This window comes from Micromesistius poutassou (genome assembly GCF_964030765.1).
Source record: "Micromesistius poutassou genome assembly, chromosome: 5".
In the NCBI taxonomy this organism is placed as follows: domain Eukaryota; kingdom Metazoa; phylum Chordata; class Actinopteri; order Gadiformes; family Gadidae; genus Micromesistius; species Micromesistius poutassou.
Window position 1 is genome coordinate 8,674,045 of NC_140275.1, and position 19,867 is coordinate 8,693,911.

The 19,867-nt window shown below is 50.2% G+C and overlaps 1 protein-coding gene across 1 annotated transcript; it reads right to left on the reverse strand.

Moving 5' to 3' along the window:
• Nucleotides 1-3,619: 3,619 nt before the first annotated feature.
• Nucleotides 3,620-19,022, reverse strand: znf608 (zinc finger protein 608; the record flags this gene model as incomplete). Its single annotated transcript, XM_084468958.1, has 9 exons — nucleotides 3,620-3,639; nucleotides 4,185-4,238; nucleotides 5,305-5,458; nucleotides 6,690-6,814; nucleotides 7,229-7,601; nucleotides 9,706-12,325; nucleotides 12,886-12,973; nucleotides 14,140-14,365; nucleotides 18,417-19,022. 9 exons carry the CDS (start codon nucleotides 19,020-19,022, stop codon nucleotides 3,620-3,622), a joined length of 4,266 nt encoding a protein of 1,421 aa, XP_084325084.1.
• Between the last annotated feature and the right edge of the window lie 845 nt (nucleotides 19,023-19,867).

Consider the following 19,867-nt stretch of genomic DNA (forward strand, 5'->3'; position numbering starts at 1 on the left):
TTAATACGTTTTCATAGTTAATAAGTCAACACACCGTGAGGTGGAAAGAGCAACCAAGCAGCTTTCATAGACAACACTGTCTCCCTAAGGATGACATATACCTTGTAAACAGAGTTTTATATTCAAGGAAGAAAACAACCATGGATATACGATGGGCAGGGTTTGGTTTTTGAGAGTGGTCCAAAGTTAACCGTTAACCATGAAACCCATGGTACTAGTTAGGCTTGGACGACTAGTTGTATTATCGGAATCAGAAATACTTGGATGGATGGCTGGGGAAGTTCAGGTGCACTATTGTGTACTGTTGGTCTCTCAGATGAAGGCAGCCGTATATACAGCAGAGCAGCTGGTAGAGGGACACCCAGCACTACAGAGGGAGAGAGAGGGGGGAGGAGAGGAGGAGAGAGAGAGGGAGAGAGGAGAGGGGGGAAGAGGGAGAGGAGGAGAGGGGGAAAGAGAGAGGAGGAGAGAGAGAGAGAGGAGGAGAGAGAGGGGGGAGAGAGAGGAGAGAGAGAGAGGGGGAAGAGGGAGGAGAGAGAGGGGAAAGAGAGAGGAGGAGAGGGGGGAGAGGGAGAGAGGAGAAGAGGGGGGAGAGAGGGAGAGGAGAAGAGGGGGAGGGAGAGGGGAGAGAGAGAGGAGGAAAGGGGAGACAGACAGAGAGGGGGGAGAGAGAGGAGGAGATGAGGGAGAGAGAGGAGAAGGGAGGGGGGAGAGAGAGGGGGAAGAGGGAGGAGAGAGAGGAGGCAGGAGAGGGGGGAGAGAGAGGAGGCAGGAGAGGGGGGAGAGAGAGAAGAGAGAGGGGGGAGAGAGAGAGGAGAAGGGAGGGGGGGAAGAGGGGGGAGAGAGGAAGAGGAGAAGAGGGAGAGGGGAGAGAGAGAGGAGGAAAGGGGAGACAGACAGAGAGGGGGGAGGGAGAGAGGAGGAGATGAGGGAGAGAGAGAGAGGGAAGAGGGAGGAGAGAGAGGAGAGGGGCAGAGAGGGAGAGAGAGGAGACAGGAGAGGGGGGAGAGAGAGGAGGCAGGGGAGAGGGGAGAGAGGAGGCAGGAGAGGGGGGAGACAGCGAGAGAAATTGGGGTTGGGTTGGAAGCAGGAGGAGAGCTTGTGATGCTTAGTGAACTAATTGCTGTGGTGGTAAACCCTTCCTGTGTTAGTAAACCCTTCAGTGTGTCTCTGTTGGACAGCATGACTCTAACCTTAGCAGGGTGCAATTTTACAAACCTTTTATCCGGGAACACACACACACACACACACACGCACACACACACACACACACACACACGCGCACACACACACAAACAGTCACTAGAATAATTTTACAATCTTTGCAAAAATAAAAAAAAATAAAAAAATTTGAGAACATTTTTTGGTCAATAATTGCGGGACGATCCCTTGCGGAGCACGAGGGGGCGGGACCAATGCTCTGGGGGGAGGGACTAACGCTCTGGGGGGAGTGACCAATGCTCTGGGGGGAGGGACCAATGCTCTGGGGGGGAGGGACCAATGCTCTGGTGGGGAGGGACCAATGCTCTGGGGGGGAGGGACCAACGCTCTGGGGGGGAGGGACCAACACTCTGGGGGGAGGGACCAATGCTTTGGGGGGGAGGGACCAACGCTCTGGGGTGTTCCCGGCTAAAAGGGTCAACATTTAGGTGTAAGTTAAAGTGAAGTATTAAGTTACATAGTAGTGCAATGGATTTGAGCTGTTTTGGAGTAGTGTGACAGGGAGTAGCTCAAACATCATATGGTTGTGGGTGATGGATCATATCCGCCTCTCATCATTTATCATAATCTCTTCGTTGGGCCACAATAGTTTATGAAGGTAGACAATAGCAATGTGGCATTTTGGTCTTTGTGATGAGACATTTCTTACTTACATGGCGATTCACGGCTGTTTTTGTTTGAGTGATTACGTTTGAGGCACTCCACCGCATGCTCTTGGGCGGGGCGAGGGTTAGTGTTAGGGTCAGGGTTAGTGTTAGGGTCAGGGTTAGGGTCAGGGTTAGTGTCAGGGTCAGGGTCAAGGTTAGGGTCAGGGTTAGGGTCAGGGTTAGGATCAGGGTCAGGGTTAGGGTTAGTGTTAGGGTCAGGGACGGGGTGAGGGTTAGGGTCAGGGTTAGGTCAGGGGTACTGTAGGTAGGGGTCAGTTTTACTTTAAACATGTAAGAACTCATTCTAAATATGTTTGTCTGAGTTGTGCTTTGGTGACAGAGCTTTAGCATGGCGGTAATGTTGCCCATAGCGTTTGTCATTTACATAAGCGCTTAATACTGAGTGAGCATTCCATGCCACACATTGCTAATGTTTTACTACAAAAGACACGTCATGTGATCTGTTGTTGGACACCAAGAGCGGTATCTCTCACTGTTGCCCTAACATTTATAGGATTAGGGTTAGGGTCATCCCAAAGGTCAGAGTTAGGGTTAGGGTCATCCCAAAGGTCTGGGTTAGGGTTAGGGTCATCCCAAAGGTCAGGGTTAGGGTTGGGGTCATTTGAGAGGTCCTGATGCTTGGGACATCTGGAATGGTTTTATACATCTGGTATGGTTTTAAACATCTGGCATGGTTAAACTAAAGTTTGAAATATCTGGTATTGTTAAACTAAAGTTTAAAGTGTGGCAGGGCTGGGAACATCTGGTATGTTTGAAAGACCTGGTGTGGTTACAAACATGTATCTGTGTTAAACTAGAGTTTAAAACATGTATCTGTGTCAAACTAGAGTTTAAAACATGTATCTGTGTCAAACTAGAGTTTAAAACATGTATCTGTGTCAAACTAGAGTTACAAACATGTATCTGTGTTAAACTAGAGTTTAAAACATGTATCTGTGTTAAACTAGAGCTTAAAACATGTATCTGTGTCAAACTAGAGGTTAAAACATGTAGCAGGGTTAAACCAGAGTTTAAAGCATGTAGCCGGGGTTAAACTAGAGTTGGAAATAACTGGCCCAGAAGAGTTTACCACAGACTGCTGTCTAAGCGTGAATCTATACAGAATATACAGGGCTGGGCTGGTGGCTCGAGGCGTCTGGATGAAAGGTTTACTCTCACATAAAGACAATACAATCAACATGGTTACACCCAAGTACAGATTATTAGTAATACATGGCGGAGAGGACCACTTCGGTAATACTAGAATAATATTAGTATAATCGCTATTATACTAATAATTAATTAAGAATAATAATTAGAATAATCAGAATGATAGTAAGGATTTTTCTCGCCTCTCTCTGGGGTACATTCCACCCTATGACATCACAATGACATCACTCTTCATCTGATGTGAGGGATTCCACCAGCATGGAGCATGGAGGCTGTGATTGGCTGGAGGTGGCTGGGTCATGGGGTCACGTCCCTCTACGCGTGGCCCTACCGACGTCCTCGGCCCTCTGCTCTGTCTCCAGCTATTGGGAGCCCGTCTTTCTTTCCTCCTGCTTCTTGTCATCTCTTAAACGAGTCACCTCTTCCTGCTCCTCGTCGTGTTACAAACCAAGTCGTCAGTAGAAATAACAAAGATTGAAAGTGCATGTTTTGTCTTCTGATCTGAAAGAGGTGATTCTGATGATGTCAGCTCGGGGTCACATGACGCTAGTTCTGATGATGTCAGCTGGGGTCACGTGATGCTAGTTCTTCCCCTGGGACTCTGCAGAGACAAAACACAACGCAAGGTAGCGTGAAGCATTGTACGAAAGGGCACCCGAACGTCACATCGCAACGACCGCTTTCACTCTGGAACCAAGGAGCATGGGAATGTTAGTTATTGTGTTGGCAGTTTTTGGTCATGGTTTAGTAATTCATCATGGAATTAATTGTGATTTCACAGTATTACAACTCCAGAACTCTCTCCATATGGTTAGGATCGCAAACAGAAACTCCCATGATGCATTTTGATGTACTAGCACAGTGGTATTACAGTACTAGGATGTTCAGAGTACTCTGTTCTGTGTTCTACTAGTACTACAGTATTACAGAACTAGGATGTTCAGAGTACTCTGTATTCTACAAGTACTACAGCAGAACTAGGATGTTCAGAGTACTCTACTAGTTCTACAGTATTACAGTACTAGGATGTTCAGAGTACTCTGTGTTCTACAAGTACTACAGCAGAACTAGGATGTTCAGAGTACTCTGTGTTCTACTAGTTCTACAGTATTACAGAAGGAGGTTAAAGAGTTGATGTAATCCTACCAGTAGGGGACTGTCCTGTGACCTGATTGGTGACCAGGGATCTGGAACTCAAACCTTTGATATGAATGGGAGAAAAACTAAATGACAAACCAACAAAATGCCCAATTGGCAGTAATTGCATGCCACATATCAAAAAAACATCATAACAACAATGTTGTTGTGTATTGAGGTCAACGGTATTTTGGGAATGATTTGACGTCAGGCCGATCCCAGATTCTGTCAGGGTGGACAGCGGGGCAAGGGAATAACCAACAGGAGGGTCCATCTAACCCTAACCCTAACCACATCGGGCTTAGGATGAGACCTCAACTAGAGCAGAAAACCAGAGGTCTCCTCATGATTATCATGCTAACGAGCCTTAGCAGCCATCAGGCGTGCTAATACCAGGCACTCAAAGACAACCTCTTTCAACAGGGTTAGGGTTAGAGGGTAAGGGTCTTGGAGAGGCTCTGAATGGACTCAAACTGAAGCTGTTCATGATCGACTGTCTCTGACCATACGACATGTGACTTGGGACAGGCTGAAGGTCGCTGGCCGTGTTAGAAATGCGCCATTATGACAATGACCAATAGGAAGACAAATAACGAGGATATACCAGCACCCCAGGGTCGCAGCCTAACCCTAGCCCAGAGTCACAGCCTAACCCTAACCCAGAGTCCCAGCCTAACCCTAGCCCAGAGTCACAGCCTAACCCTAACCCAGAGTCACAGCCTAACCCTAGCCCAGAGTCACAGCCTAACCCTAGCCCAGAGTCACAGCCTAACCCTAGAGTCACAGCCTAACCCTAACCCAGAGTCACAGCCTAACCCTAGCCCAGAGTCCCAGCCTAACCCTAACCCAGAGTCACAGCCTAACCCTAGCCCAGAGTCACAGCCTAACCCTAGCCCAGAGTCACAGCCTAACCCTAGAGTCACAGCCTAACCCTAACCCAGAGTCACAGCCTGTCATGTCACGCATAAACAACTGATTTATTAAACAAGTTCAACCTACACGGCTAACACAGCGGGTGATATCCAACGTAAGACAGGAGACTGGGAAACATATTATATTCTTGGGACTTATATACTTATATATTCTGTACATAAAACGTCAATATATGTGATTCTGTGAGCGACCTCACCTTGGTAGACGTCGTAGGGTGCAGAGAGCAGGCTGTAGCTCACTCCCAGGTGGGTGTGGTGGTGGGTGTGGAGGTGTCGGCCAAAGGACACGTGGTTCCTCTCCCGCTCCAACTCCCTCTCCCTCTCCCTCTCCGGGGAGCCCTTCTCCCCTGGCTGCACGGAGGAGGAGTTCACTCTCCTCAGGCTAGGCTCATAGGCTAGGTGTAGGACAAGGTGTAGCGGTAGCTAGGCTAAGCTAGGTGTGGCTATGTGTGTAGGTAAAGCTAGGCTAAGCTAGGTGTGGCTATGTGTAGGTAAAGCTAGGCTAAGCTAGGTGTGGCTATGTGTGTAGGTAAAGCTAGGCTAAGCTAGGTGTGGCTATGTGTGTAGGTAAAGCTAGGCTAAGCTAGGTGTGGCTATGTGTGTAGGTAAAGCTAAGCTAAGCTAGGTGTGGCTATGTGTGTAGGTAAAGCTAGGCTAAGCTAGGTGTGGCTATGTGTAGGTAAAGCTAGGCTAAGCTAGGTGTGGCTATGTGTAGGTAAAGCTAGGCTAAGCTAGGTGTGGCTATGTGTAGGTAAAGCTAGGCTAAGCTAGGTGTGGCTATGTGTAGGTAAAGCTAGGCTAAGCTAGGTGTGGCTTGTGTGTAGGTAAAGCTAGGCTACGCTAGGTGTAGGTGTAGCTGGGTGAATCTAGGAGTGGCTATGTGTCGTGTAGCTAGGCTAAACTGAATGTAGTTAGGTGTTGGCGTAGCTAGGCTAAGCTGGGTATAGGTGTAGCTAGGTGGAGCTGGGTATAGGTGTAGCTAGGTGGAGCTGGGCTGAGCTAGGTGTAGTTAGCTAGGTGGAGGTAGGTATAGCTAGGTGGAGATAGGTGTAGCAATGTTTAGCTAGGGGTAGCTAGGTGGAGGTGGGTGGAGGTAGGTGTAGCTAGGTGTAGTTAGGTGGAGGTATGTGTAGCTAGGTGGAGGTAGATGTAGCTGGGTGGAGGTGGGTACAGCTAGGTGTAGTTAGGTGGAGGTAGGTGTAGCTGGGTGGAGGTGGGTGGACTAGATGTAGTTAGGTGTAGTTAGGTGGAGGTAGGTGTAGCTAGGTACAGCTAGGTGTAGTTAGGTGGAGGTAGGTGTAGCTGGGTGGAGGTGGGTGGAGGTGGGTGTAGCTGGGTGGAGGTAGGTGGAGGTAGGTGTAGCTGGGTGGAGGTGGGTGGAGGTAGGTGGAGGTAGGTGTAGCTAGGTACAGCTAGGTGTAGTTAGGTGGAGGTAGGTGTAGCTGGGTGGAGGTAGGTGTAGCTGGGTGGAGGTGGGTGGAGGTAGGTGTAGCTAGGTACAGCTAGGTGTAGTTAGGTGGAGGTAGGTGGAGGTGGGTGTAGCTGGGTGGAGGTAGGTGGAGGTGGGTGGAGGTGTACTCACGGCAGGGGACTTGCCCTGGCTGAGGAGGCTGGGCTGGTGGAGCTCCACGCTGGACGGCTCAGTGTGATTGGTTCCCTCGGGGTCGTCCCGCCCTGCAGTCTTACCGTACAGAGGGTAGTGAAAACCTGGGAACACACGCACGTATTACAACACATACACATTATAAATACTATACAGTATAATAGTTTTGTCATGATGTACATACAAAGCAGGGTAGTTGGTAGTGTGGTGTGTGTGTGTGTGTACCAGGGTAATTGGTAGTGTGTGTGTGTGTGTGTGTGTACCAGGGTAGTCGGTAGTGTGGTGTGTGTGTGTGTACCAACGTAGTTGGTAGTGTGTGTGTGTGTGTGTGTGTGCGCGTGTGTGTGTGTGTGTGTACCAGGGTAGTTGGCAGTGTGTGTGTGTGTGTACCAGGGTACTTGGCAGTGTGTGTGTGTGTGTGTGTGTGTGTGTACCAGGGTAGTTGGCAGTCTGTGTGTGTGTGTGTGTGTGTGTGTGTACCAGGGTAGTTGGCAGTGTGTGTGTGTGTGTGTGTGTACCAGGGTAGCTGTGGGCCATGTTCGGGGACATGCCCTGTGAGGACCGGGTCAGGGCCAGGTAAGGGGGGTAGGGGGTCTGCTGGTAGGGCAGGTAGGACTGCTGGGGGGGGGACACCGCTACCCGGGCACTTTGCGACTCCTCACACAGCCCTCCTATTGGCTCCTCACACAGCCCTCCTATTGGCTCCTCGCCCATCACCTCCTCCCCCTCCAACCTCTCAACGTCCTCCGCTTCGCCGATGGGAGTGGCATGTTGGCCCCCCCCCCTTTCTCCTCCTCTAACTCCGCCTCCCCCGATGGTGGCCATCTTGGCTCCGACCGGCTCCAGGGTAGCTCGCCATTCCTTGGTCTGGTCCCCCTCACCCTCCTCTGGCTGGTTGCCGTGGAGACCAAGAGGATAATGGGGCTGTTTGCACCGTGGCCGTCTGTACGCCCAGCCGAGGCCGTCTGGGGGCTAGATGATGGACAGGTGTCGGTTCTAGATGATGGACAGGTGTCTGTTCTAGATGATGGACAGGTGTCGGTTCTAGATGATGGACAGGTGTTGTCTAGATGATGTGACAGGTGTCTGTTCTAGATGATGGACAGGTGTCGGTTCTAGATGATGTGACAGATGTCGGTTCTAGATGATGGACAGGTGTCAGTTCTAGATGATGTGACAGGTGTCGGTTCTAGATGATGGACAGGTGTCGGTTCTAGATGATGTGACAGGTGTCGGTTCTAGATGATGTGACAGGTGTTGGTTCTAGATGATGGACAGGTGTCTGTTCTAGATGATGGACAGGTGTCGGTTCTAGATGATGGACAGGTGTCGGTTCTAGATGATGGACAGGTGTCGGTTCTAGATGATGGACAGGTGTCGGTCCTAGATGATGGACAGGTGTTGGTTCTAGATGATGGACAGGTGTTGGTTCTAGATGATGGACAGGTGTCGGTTCTAGATGATGGACAGGTGTCGGTTCTAGATGATGGACAGGTGTCGGTTCTAGATGATGGACAGGTGTCGGTTCTAGATGATGGACAGGTGTCTGTTCTAGATGATGGACAGGTGTTGGTTCTAGATGATGGACAGGTGTCTGTTCTAGATGATGGACAGGTGTCTGTTCTAGATGATGGACAGGTGTCGGTTCTAGATGATGGACAGGTGTCTGTTCTAGATGATGGACAGGTGTCTGTTCTAGATGATGGACAGGTGTCTGTTCTAGATGATGGACAGGTGTTGGTTCTAGATGATGGACAGGTGTTGGTTCTAGATGATGGACAGGTGTCTGTTCTAGATGATGGACAGGTGTTGGTTCTAGATGATGGACAGGTGTTGGTTCTAGATGATGGACAGGTGTCTGTTCTAGATGATGGACAGGTGTTGGTTCTAGTGCAAGTGTTTCACCTACAAAACAAAGAGTGGCAGCCATGTTTGGTTCAACAGCCATCTAGATGTCTGCGCCAGCTTTTGAATCTATTGGCCGTAACTCAGAAAACTCACACCCTTTCAGATGGACCCACTAGCACTAGCAGTATTTAGCAGTAACCGTAATTAGCACTAGCAGGAGTAAGCAATAGCATTGTTTCTATGTGTGAATTGTCAAAAGCTTCAAAGCTTTTTGGCACACCATTGTAGATTGATCTTAGAGGAAACACGACAGATCATTGATGAAATATGACAGAGCTTATAGGAAACACAACAGAGCTCAGAGAACACTCCAGATCTGATAGGAAACACACCAGAGCTCAGAGAACACTCCGGATCTGATAGGAAACACTAGAGATCTTAGAGGAAACACTAGAGACCGTGGAGGAAACACTCCAGAGCTTAAACTGATGGACTGAACACTACAGATCTTAGAGGAAACATGACATATCTTAGCAGAAACACTGGTTCCTAACTGGAACATGACAGATCGACCGCTCACTGGATGATGTTGATGGAGGATGACCAACGTTTCTGCAGGCGGCCATTTTAAAGTGGATGAAAACAAAAATAAATTGAATCCTCTCTAAATGACATGGAACAGCTTGACAAGCCAACAGACAGAAGCCACAGCGGCCTTCAAACGGTTACAGTATGCAGATCCATCAAATAACCCCAATTAACCTGAAATGCTACCACCCCAATCTAACGACTAGAATTCTTTCAAAAAAACATTTCTTAAAACCAACATAGGCATTATGAAAAAGGTTTTGTTTATTTGTGTGTGTTGAAAGTTTCCACTTACAGCTAGTTTAAATAACATGTGTTTATCTCCATTCTCACGTATAAAACCAAGTACGTCTTTATTCATGGAAGCAGAATACCAACCTACATCCAGATGGTTAGGGTATGTGGCAAGTGGTAAATTACATTTTTAACCCTAACCTACAGCACCATAAAGATCACACATTATGGGCAAAAGCCCCAAATGGTTTTCCTTGAACAAAGTTCTCTAACTCTGAGACAGCAGAACACAGTAGAAACACTAGAGACTGAAGGAGAAACTTACACTGGAGTAGGAGCCATTTGAGTCCAGATCTGTCGGAGTGTTTAGGTTGTGAAGTGACGGAGAGGAGGAGGACGCCTTGACGTTGCCGGGCTGTTGGTCCAGCATGCTGCTCAGCTGCCCTCGCTCGGCCCTCTCCCCCCGATCCCCTCGTTCGCCCTTCTCCGCGTAGGTCAACGTGGGTTTAGAGCAGCAGCCCTTCGTACCGTCCCCCCCTTTGGCCGGCATGGCCACTCCTCCTGACCCTGCCGATGCGTACTTCCCGTCCTCCCCGTCACGACCGGAGCCCGGCGGCCCGCGGTCTGACCGTTGCTTTGCGCCACCGGGCACCTGGTCGCAGCACTTGTTGCCCAGCAACAGTTTCTGGTCAGTGTAGAGCGCCCTGGAGTACTGGCCGTAGTACAGCGACTGGGCCAGGGCGGTCTGGGTCTGACTCATGGCCAGCTGGAGCTGGGACTGGCCACAGCCCTCCGCCTTCTTGGAGTCCACCGGCTCCTCCTCCTTCAGGTCCTCCTTCCAGTCCTTTCCCTTGACGTCGACGCCCTTGTGGAAGGCGGGGCTGCAGTGGTTCTGCCGGTCGCCCTGCATGAACCCCTGGAGGTAGTAGGAGTCGTAGCCCTGGTAGTACTGAGAGTCCTTTGCGAGAGGGTTGGCCGCCGCGGGAGGGATCTTGTTGGCGTTCCCCTGGTGGCTGTTGCTAAGGTTTCCATGGTGACTGTTGGGCGTCTCATCGGAGGAGGAGGAGGCGGAGGATGAGGAGGAGGAAGAGGAGGGAGGACCAGACTTGGACCTTGGACAGTCGGGCCGACATTCCACAGCCCCGCCGTCGTCCCCGGCGTCCGAGATATCAGAGTAGGCGGGGCTGTTGTTCTTGCTGTCACCGTCTGGTGAGGCCATTCCGGTACCGGTGTCCAGACGCAGCGACGTGCCGATGGACGGACTGGGGGCGTTGTCCGTGAAGGTGTACACCTTGTCGGCCTCCGCGCGGATGCTGGCCATCCTGCTCTCCTGGCTTCCTGTCAGACCATTCACCACCTCCTGCTTACTGAGGTGCTCCTTCAGGAGGCTTCCGGGAGCTTCTCTGGCTGCCGGTTTGGGTCCCCCAGCGCCGCCACAGTCCTCCGCCTTGACCCCGGCGTCCCCGCCGGACGTCCTGTCCGGGTCTTTGCTGTGTTTGTCCTTCAGTCTCCGTTTCTCCTTCTTCCGGGTTTCCTTGCTGCAGGGGACCAAGGCGGTTTTCCCCAAACACGGATCCGCAAGACTGAGCTTTGGCTTGATGGGCTTTAGAGGGGCGGCGGGGGGGGGGTTCTTAGAGCTGAGACCCCCGGAGACCAGGGGAGTGGGTGGCTGTGGGGGCGGGGGCTGGTGGGGCGGCTGGGCGTTGGTGGGGTGGGGTTCTGCCGGGCTGGGGCTGCCTGAGCTGCTGGTGTTGTACGCAGAGTTAGGGTTAGTGAGGCTGGGGACGGCGATGAGCTTAGGGGGAGGCGGGGCCGGTGCGATAGGGCGGTTGGCCCGGGACTTGGAGAGCTTCTCTGCCTTCCCATTGGCCTTTTTCCCTTTGTCACTAACCCCGCCCTTCTTGTCAATCAAACCCTCCGCCTCCAGTTTGGGCATCTCCACGGTGGAGCTGCGGTCGGGGACCATGCAGTTCTCCAGCACCACGGTCATGTTGGAGATGATGGGCAGGTTGCTGAGGTCGTCCATGAGTCCATCCCGGAGCAGAGAGGTTCTCCTGGTTTTGGCCGTGTCGGTGCTCAGCAGCAGTCTCCGGTTCTTCGGAGAACCCACTGTGGTCACCTTGTAGAGGGGCGCGGCCTTCTTTGAGGAGCTCAGGCCACTAGTGTTAGCGCTGCTAGCGTTAGCGCTGCTAGCATTAGCGCTGTTGCTATTAGCGCTGCCGGCCTCCGAGAGGTTGTAGGTCCTGCCGCCCGGGGCGTCCTCACAGTCCGACAGGCGCTCCCCGCCCTCGGCGTCCTTCAGGGCCTCCAGCTCCGGCTTCCTCTGCCCGCCGACCTCCAGGTGGGCGTGGGTCTGGTGGTAGCGCAGCCCGTTGATGTGCTTGTAGCGCTTGGTGCAGTTGGGGTGGGGGCAGTCAATGAGGATGGGAGGGGGCGGGGGCGAGGAGGAGGTGCAGCCCCCGCCCCCGGGGTCCATGAAGGAGGGGTCCGCCTTCCCCTGGGGCGTGGACGGCGCGCTGCGGGACTTGGCTCGGATCCGCTTGCCACTGCCCAGTTTGCCGTCGTCGGCGGCGGAGAGCAGGCTGAGGTCCAGGTCCCCCGGGGGCTTCACCTTCCTCTTCCCGGGGACGGGGAGGGCGGCGGCGCTGCTGCTGCTGCCGCCGGCCACCGGCTTCACCTCCTCCACCGTGAAGAAGGACGGAGGAGCCCGACATGAGCCGCTGTTCATGAGGTTCAGACTGCCCCGTCGCCCTTTGCTGTGGATCGGCCCCGTGGCCCCCCCCCCCGTCACGCCCCCTCCCCGGCTCCGGTGCTGTGATAGGCCCCGGACCTTGGACACGGGGAGGGGTTCCACGCAGGGGCGCTCGGAGATCGCCAATCGCATTCGTTTGCCTCGGCCACGCCCGCTTTGCATTTCCGGATCGCTGGAGGGAGACTCACAGAACCTGAGAGGAAGGAAGAGAAACGGCGATACTTAGAATTAGGAACATACCTCTGTCCACGGATGCCACCTTTCTTATTACGTCTCAGACAGAACCATTTCGTCCGTGTTAGAAAGACACTTATTAGAGGCTGGAGCAGTAGAGTTGTGTTTGACGGTATGGCCCTGTTCCTGGAAATATCCCGGCCTAGCTATGTCCAAACGGGCAGGAGATGCAGTGGAACCTCCCTGGTGGACGGAACGTGGATATATTGGTACTGGATAGTGGCCTAATCCTTAGGCTCACCCTAAGGGTTAGGCAAGGGTTAGGTCAAACCTAAGCATTAGGCAAGGCTTAGGCTCAACCTAAGCCTTTCTCCAGAGTTTGCACATACGGCTTGTATATATATATATATATATATGTAGATATTATATAGATATATAGATAGATATAAACATGTCAGCAAGGAACTTTAGATTACAGGAAAGCCAAACAGTTAGCCTGGGCTAACCCTAACCCAAAAACCTTTTGTTCAAAGACTCTCCCACTCCTCGACCTCCTCTCAAACAGAACCAGTGTGTTACCTTGGGGGCGCCCAGTCATGTTTGGTACAGTCTAACAGTGTTCCCACATAGGTCCTCTTCCTCCAGGTCACATTCACCACAAGCACACCTGCGACAAAGACACACACAAAAAGTATTTATGAAACTGGTCTTCTGGTAAACTCAGTATTTCACTGTAAACTAGTCTCACACAAGAAGTATTCATGGTACTAGTCTTATGAGTTGACCTTTTTCACAGTTTGAAGCTTTAAAATATTTGTTTATACACAAGGACAAAATCCAGCAAGGATGGATAACCTCAACAACTTTAGAAATGTTCTCAGGTCCTCTCTCCCCTTATCCCCTTATTCCATCTCCCCCTCTCCCTCTTCTCTCTCTCTCTCTCTTTTTCTCTCTCTCTCTCTCACTCTCCCTCCTCTCTGTCTCTCTCTCTCTCTCTCCCTCCTCTCTCTCCTTCTCCCTCCTCTCTCTGTCTCTCTCTCTCTCCCTCCTCTCTCTGTCTCTCTCTGTCTCTCTCTCCCTCCCTCTGTCTCTCTCTCTCTCCCTCCTCTCTCTCCCTCTGTCTCTCTCTCCCTCCTCTCTCTCCCTCCTCTCTCTGTCTCTCTCTCTCCCTCCTCTCTCTCTGTCTCTCTCTCCCTCCTCTCTCTCCCTCTGTCTCTCTCTCTCTCTCCTTCTCCCTCCTCTCTCTCTGTCTCTCTCTCCCTCCTCTCTCCCTCTGTCTCTCTCCCTCCCTCCTCTCTCTCCCTCTGTCTCTCCCTCTCTCCCTCCCTCTCCCTCTCTCTCTCTCCCTCCTCTCTCTCCCTCTGTCTCTTTCTCTCCCTCCTCTCTCTCCCTCTGTCTCTCTCTCTCCCTCCTCTCTCTCTCTCTCCCTCCTCTCTCTCCCTATGTCTCTCTCTCTCCCTCCTCTCTCTCCCTCTGTCTCTCTCTCCCTCCCTCCTCCCTCTCCCTCTCCATCTCTCACTCTCTCCCTCTGTCTCTCTCTCTCTCTCTCCCTCTCTCTCTCTCTCTCTCTCCCTCTGTCTCTCTCTCTCTCCCTCCCTCCTCTCTCTTCCTCTGTCTCTCTCTCCCTCTCTCTCTCTCTGTCTCTCTCTCTCCCTCCTCTCTCTCCCTCTGTCTCTCTCTCTCTCCCTCCCTCCTCTCTCTCCCTCCTCTCTCTCCCTCTGTCTCTCTCTCCCTCCCTCCTCTCCCTCCCTCCGTCTCTCTCTCTGTCTCTCTCTCTCTCTCTCTCTCCCCCCCTCTCTCTCTCTCTCCCTCTCCTCCCCCCTCCTCTCTCACCCTCGTCCGTCTCATGCCACACAATGCCCTCCAGGTTGACGCTGGTTCCCGGCTGGCAGGGCCCCAGGCAGGCGGAGTCCGGCTCCGGGGCCCCGGGGGCCCCCGCACCGTCGGGGGTGTTGGTGCCGATGGAGCGGGTCATCACCACCACCTGCTTGGGGGAGGAACCGGGGGGGCCCGCGGCCACAGGGGCCGGGGGGGGGGCCACGGGGAACATGGAGTCCAACTGGAAGAGAGGGAGGAGGAACATCTGTTGAACCTGACATGTTAGGACTAGTATTAACATCTGTTGACCCTGACATGTTAGGACTAGTATTAACATCTGTTGACCCTGACATGTTAGGACTAGTATTAACATCTGTTGACTCTGAGATGTTAGGACTAGTATTAACATCTGTTGACCCTGACATGTTAGGACTAGTATTAACATCTGTAGACCCTGAGATGTTAGGACTAGTATTAACATCTGTTGACCCTGACATGTTAGGACTAGTATTAACATCTGTTGACCCTGAGATGTTAGGAGTAGGAACATCTGTAGACCCTGACATGTTAGGACTAGTATTAACATCAGTTGACCCTGAGATGTTAGGAGTAGAAGCGACCAAACAGCTAGCATGATGTTTCCACTCCTGCTCAACCATTAACTACCAAACAGCTGAATACTTAATATACAGTTAATACTTTAGCAGGCAGCACACCAAGATGTAGATTTTGTGTCACCTTGCCGAGCTTGAAAAGGTTTGCCGACATACTTGTTTTATACCTACTTAATGCAGTTTGGTTTTGCTCCCTGAGCGGTTAGTGAAGGCCACTTAGATGGTCTCCACGGTGAAGGGAAATCACAAATCTCATAGCGGAAAAAGTTCAATGTTGGCCTTGGCTTTCTGCCTAATTATACATTGTTCACCTTGCTGTCATCGGCCGAAAAATGTGGCAAGGTGAAAAATCTTAGAGGTGTAAGAAGTGCCGAAAAATATATTTTGCAAGGTATTCGTTTGTTAGTTTTTGGTCAAACCTAGTCAAACTTATTTTCCGCAACAGGTAGGCTGCCCACTTTAGCTACCAAAGCAAGGCCGCCAAGCAGCTGAAGAATGAACTACCTAAATGGCTAAACTGTTCTCCTCCAAACTCAAAGGTTACTCCAGTAAAACCTGAAGGGGACACTAAAGGAATCTGCACAACGCCATTGAATCTGTGATTAGAAAAGGACTGAAGAAAACTATTCCCCTTTTTTGCTTGTAAATATCATGAAATAAAATGAGAGACAATATATTTTCCTCCCTCCTACACACCCCAGTCTTGTTACACGGGAACACAAAGAAATTAACAACACAACCAAAGTACGCCTCTGTGATTTCTCCACATCTCTGGCCTTCATTCAGCAGATAAAGGTGGTCGATGGCCCACTTTTCGTTGTGCATGCAAGTGTATAATGACCGGGTTTATTGTTATCAATAATAATAATAATAAAGTTGTGCTGTATCAAAGGCTTCTTAGAGTAACAGCGCAATACACTGGAGCAAACACATCAATAGTAGGTTCCTCTCTAAAAACTCAGTTATGGTCAGTAATGTTGTCTGCAAACGTTGGTTGTGCTGGGTACCTCCCACAGTTTCTTCAGTGGCCAGTCTACCCAGTGTTGATTTGAAACCTTTACAGACATTATTTACAGTTGACCACCGTTGGCCAAGTTTGTTTTCACCAATAACGCGCTTACAGAGCCCACTCCCAGCAGCACGATTGGTCGAATCACATATGAAGCAAATTTAAGTTACCCAGATCTGAGCTCATCTGCATTCAGACTTTAGATATGATCTGCAATACCTGCTCAGTGTTAACTAAAAAAAAAAGAGTTATAACACACTTTAACACAATGTTTGTATTTATGCTTCTGCGCTTAGCCAACATTATGAGCTTAGCCAACCAAAGGCCTCCTCAGACGGACCTCAGTTCTCCTTTTAGTTTCTCACTGATTGCGGTTACATAGTCGGACCAGATCGACTTATCATGGATTAAGCCATATAACGATGTTGCCACTCGACGGGGGGGGCTGTCACTTGTCTGAGTATACACACATCGGATCAGATTGGAACAATGGTCGGAGACCTGGTGGACTCCGCTACACTAGGTGGCGCTGTAGCCCTTTCAACAAGCGGTACTAGAGCCACTTCCGGTTCACGGAAAACGTCAAAGCAACAACAAACGATCTGGCGGCATACAAACAATGATGGCGTACGAGGAGTTTGACGAGGCAACATTAGTGTACGTTTTGTGCGTTTTTCACTGTATACAAATGAGGGAACAAATGGAGCTTTTTGCTGCGGCCGTCCAGCGTTGCTGATTTCGCCGTAGCCATGGTATTGTTTTACCTTTCCGGCAACAACACTACTATTTATTAGGTTGTCTCCTTCCACTTCCGGGTGAAATCCCCGGTCGAAATTCTCGAGCATGCGCAGGACGCGAACTCCCGGCGATACGATACGATGGAGTACACGTGCAGGTAGATAGTACGATACGATGGAGTACACATGCAGGTAGATAGCCGCCTATGACCGGCTCAAGCCCAGCTATCCTATCGACTTCACTAATCCGGTCCTGAGACGATCCTTTTGGCGAAGCAGATGGAATAAACCTGTTTACATGAATCCAATCTTTATTCGATATGTTCATCACATGATAATGCTCCAGCATGTAAACACGGTCACTGAAGATCTTTGGTGAATCCAAACCTGACTTTGAGTTCATAACCAACAATGGTGCCGATTGATCTGTGAAATGACCGAATGAGGCAAGCAAATATTACAAAGACAATTGAATATCCATTTAAAATGTTATGTTATTATTTATTTTTTTAATCCTATGTTGTATCTTATTTTACTTTTGTGCTTTAGCAATGTAAATGTTTCTTATGCTAAAATAATATTTTGAATACTGGAGGTTGAAAATTGAAAATCTATTGAAAATAGATAGGGTTAGATGATGAGAGAGAGCGAGAGAGAGAGAGAGAGAGAGAGAATTGTAAGTCGCTTTGGATAAAAGCGTCTGCTAAATGTCCTAAATGTAAATGTAAATGTAGATAAAGATATATAATAGATATAGATATAGAGAGATGACAGATAGATAGATAGATAGATAGATAGATGTATAGAAGGATAGATAGATAGATAGATAGATAGATAGATAGATAGATAGATGGATAGAATGATAGAAGGATAGATAGATAGATAGGTAGAAGGATAGATAGATAGATAGATAGGTAGTAGATAGATAGATAGATAGATAGATAGATAGATAGATGGATAGAAGGATAGATAGATAGATAGATAGGTAGAAGGATAGATAGATGGATAGGTAGTAGATAGATAGATAGGTAGAAGGATAGATAGATAGATAGGTAGATAGATAGATAGATAGATAGATAGATAGATAGATAGATAGATAGATAGATAGATAGACAGACAGACAGACAGACAGACAGACAGACAGACAGACAGACAGACAGACAGACAGACAGACAGACAGACAGACAGACAGGTAGGTAGATAGATATAGTGATAGTTAGATGGATAGAAGGACAGAAGGATAGAAGTATAATAGAACAATAAGATAGTTGGTTTTTGGTTCCTGCGTTGCTGCGGAAAGATATTTACCAACTGAGATGTTTGTAAACATTTAGACACAATGTACATAACTCACATACACACACACACACACATATATATACAACACTAACACAAAACAGCCTTTTGCCACCCACTTGGTGGTCTCATGCACAAACACATCCCCCACAGCAGAAACGCACACACACACACACACACACACACACACACACACACACACACACACACACACACACACACACAGACACCCAAACCCCCCCCCCCCCCCCCCCACCCCCACACACACGCACACACACACACACATATATATATATATATATATCTATATATATATAGATATATATATATGATGATAATGATTAATATATCATATCTTAGTATCCATCCCTGTCCCACAGACAGGTTGATACCTGTCTGTCTCTGTGTTTGTCTGTCTGTCTGTCTCTTTCGCTGTAGATGTAAAGATGCCGTCTGACAACAACAGCACCTTGATGCCTCATGTTTCCTCCATCACTCTCTCCTTCCCTCTCTCCTTCCCTCTTTCCTCTTCCCTCTCTCCTCTTCCCTCTCTCATTCCCCCTCTCCTTGCTTTGTGTTGAAGGCCACACACCTGCAGTGGTCGGTAACCATGACTGTTCTCCTCCATCTTCCTACCTTGTCCGCTCCGCGGTGCTTCTTCACGGCCGGGCTGACGACCGCCGCGCTGCCGCTCTTCAGTCCGTTCAATCCGTTCAATCCGTTCATTCCGATCATTCCGTTCTCCTGCCCGTTTTCGTTCTCGGCGCCCATCCACTCTGCCGCACAATGCCCGTCCCTGCTCAAGAGCTCGGGCAGGGCGCTCGGTGCGAAGACATCCGTGTATTTCTCCTTCCTCGTCCTGATGACAGCATCTCTCTTCCAGCCCCTCATCATCATCGCTCTCTTCCCCTTCCGCTCCTCCTTAGGGGCCGCTATGACATCGTGGCCGGGCTCCCGGAGCGCCTGGCCCGCAGTGGACATCATCACCGCGCCTCCGCCTGGCTGAGCGCCGTGCCGCGTAGCCGCGACGACGCGTTGCTCTGCCGCGTCGACGCGGCTGCCGCACAACGCGGCGAGGAGCGGCGAGTCCGCCGCGTCCGTGTCTTCGCCGGTCCTCTCGCGTTTCAGCGCGTGTTTCCGCGACTCGGAGGAAGAACCCGTTGCCCGTGTTTGATCCGAGGTGTGGAGATGGAGAGCGGGCGGTGACGGCTCCCTACAGCCCCTCTGCAGGAAGCGATCCATCGCCGCTCGTCTGCTCGGATCACAATCAGCATTCAAGTCATTCCGCCCGGCCGCGCTGTGCCGCTTCCCCCGGTAGCGCCTCGCCAGACCCTGACCCCAACATAACCTTAATATTATCACACACTTTACTCTATTAACCACACAACCTCAGAAACCACGACCGGATGTCCTGCTGAGGGGTTGATCCGGTTTCGTACGCCTGCTGAAATAATCCAATATCTGCGTAATTTCTAGAATGCAATTATATATTTATTTGCCTTTGATTTGGTATCCAACCTTCATGTTTTTGCGCAAAACATTAGCGTTATTCCCGCTCGCAGGTCGAACAACGTCTGCTTCCTGGTGCAGCCTGGACAGGTGTCCTCACCTGGACCTCATGAAAACCTCATTAGACCTCATGAAAACCTCATGTAGACCTCAATATACCTCATTGTAGACCTCATGTAGACCTCATTAGACCTCATGTAGACCTCATGAAAACCTCATTAGACCTCATGTAGACCTCATGAAAACTTCATGTAGACCTCATGTAGACCTCATGTAGACCTCATGAAAACCTCATGTAGACCTCATTAGACCTCATGAAAACCTCATTAGACCTCATGTAGACCTCATGTAGACCTCATGTGCCCCCAGACGCCCCACCACCCCCGTGGTCCCTTCCTCAGTCACCCTTTCATTCATCAAGTCATTCACCATCAATCCAGTGACCCAATAGGCCACATTAATAATCAATGTCGTAAAGTTCCATCATTCTTTTCGCCACCAGATGGCGCCAAACCGCCAGCTGAGACATTAATAGCTTCGCCTGCGTTTATCAACTGATAAAATCTCGACTGAACTAA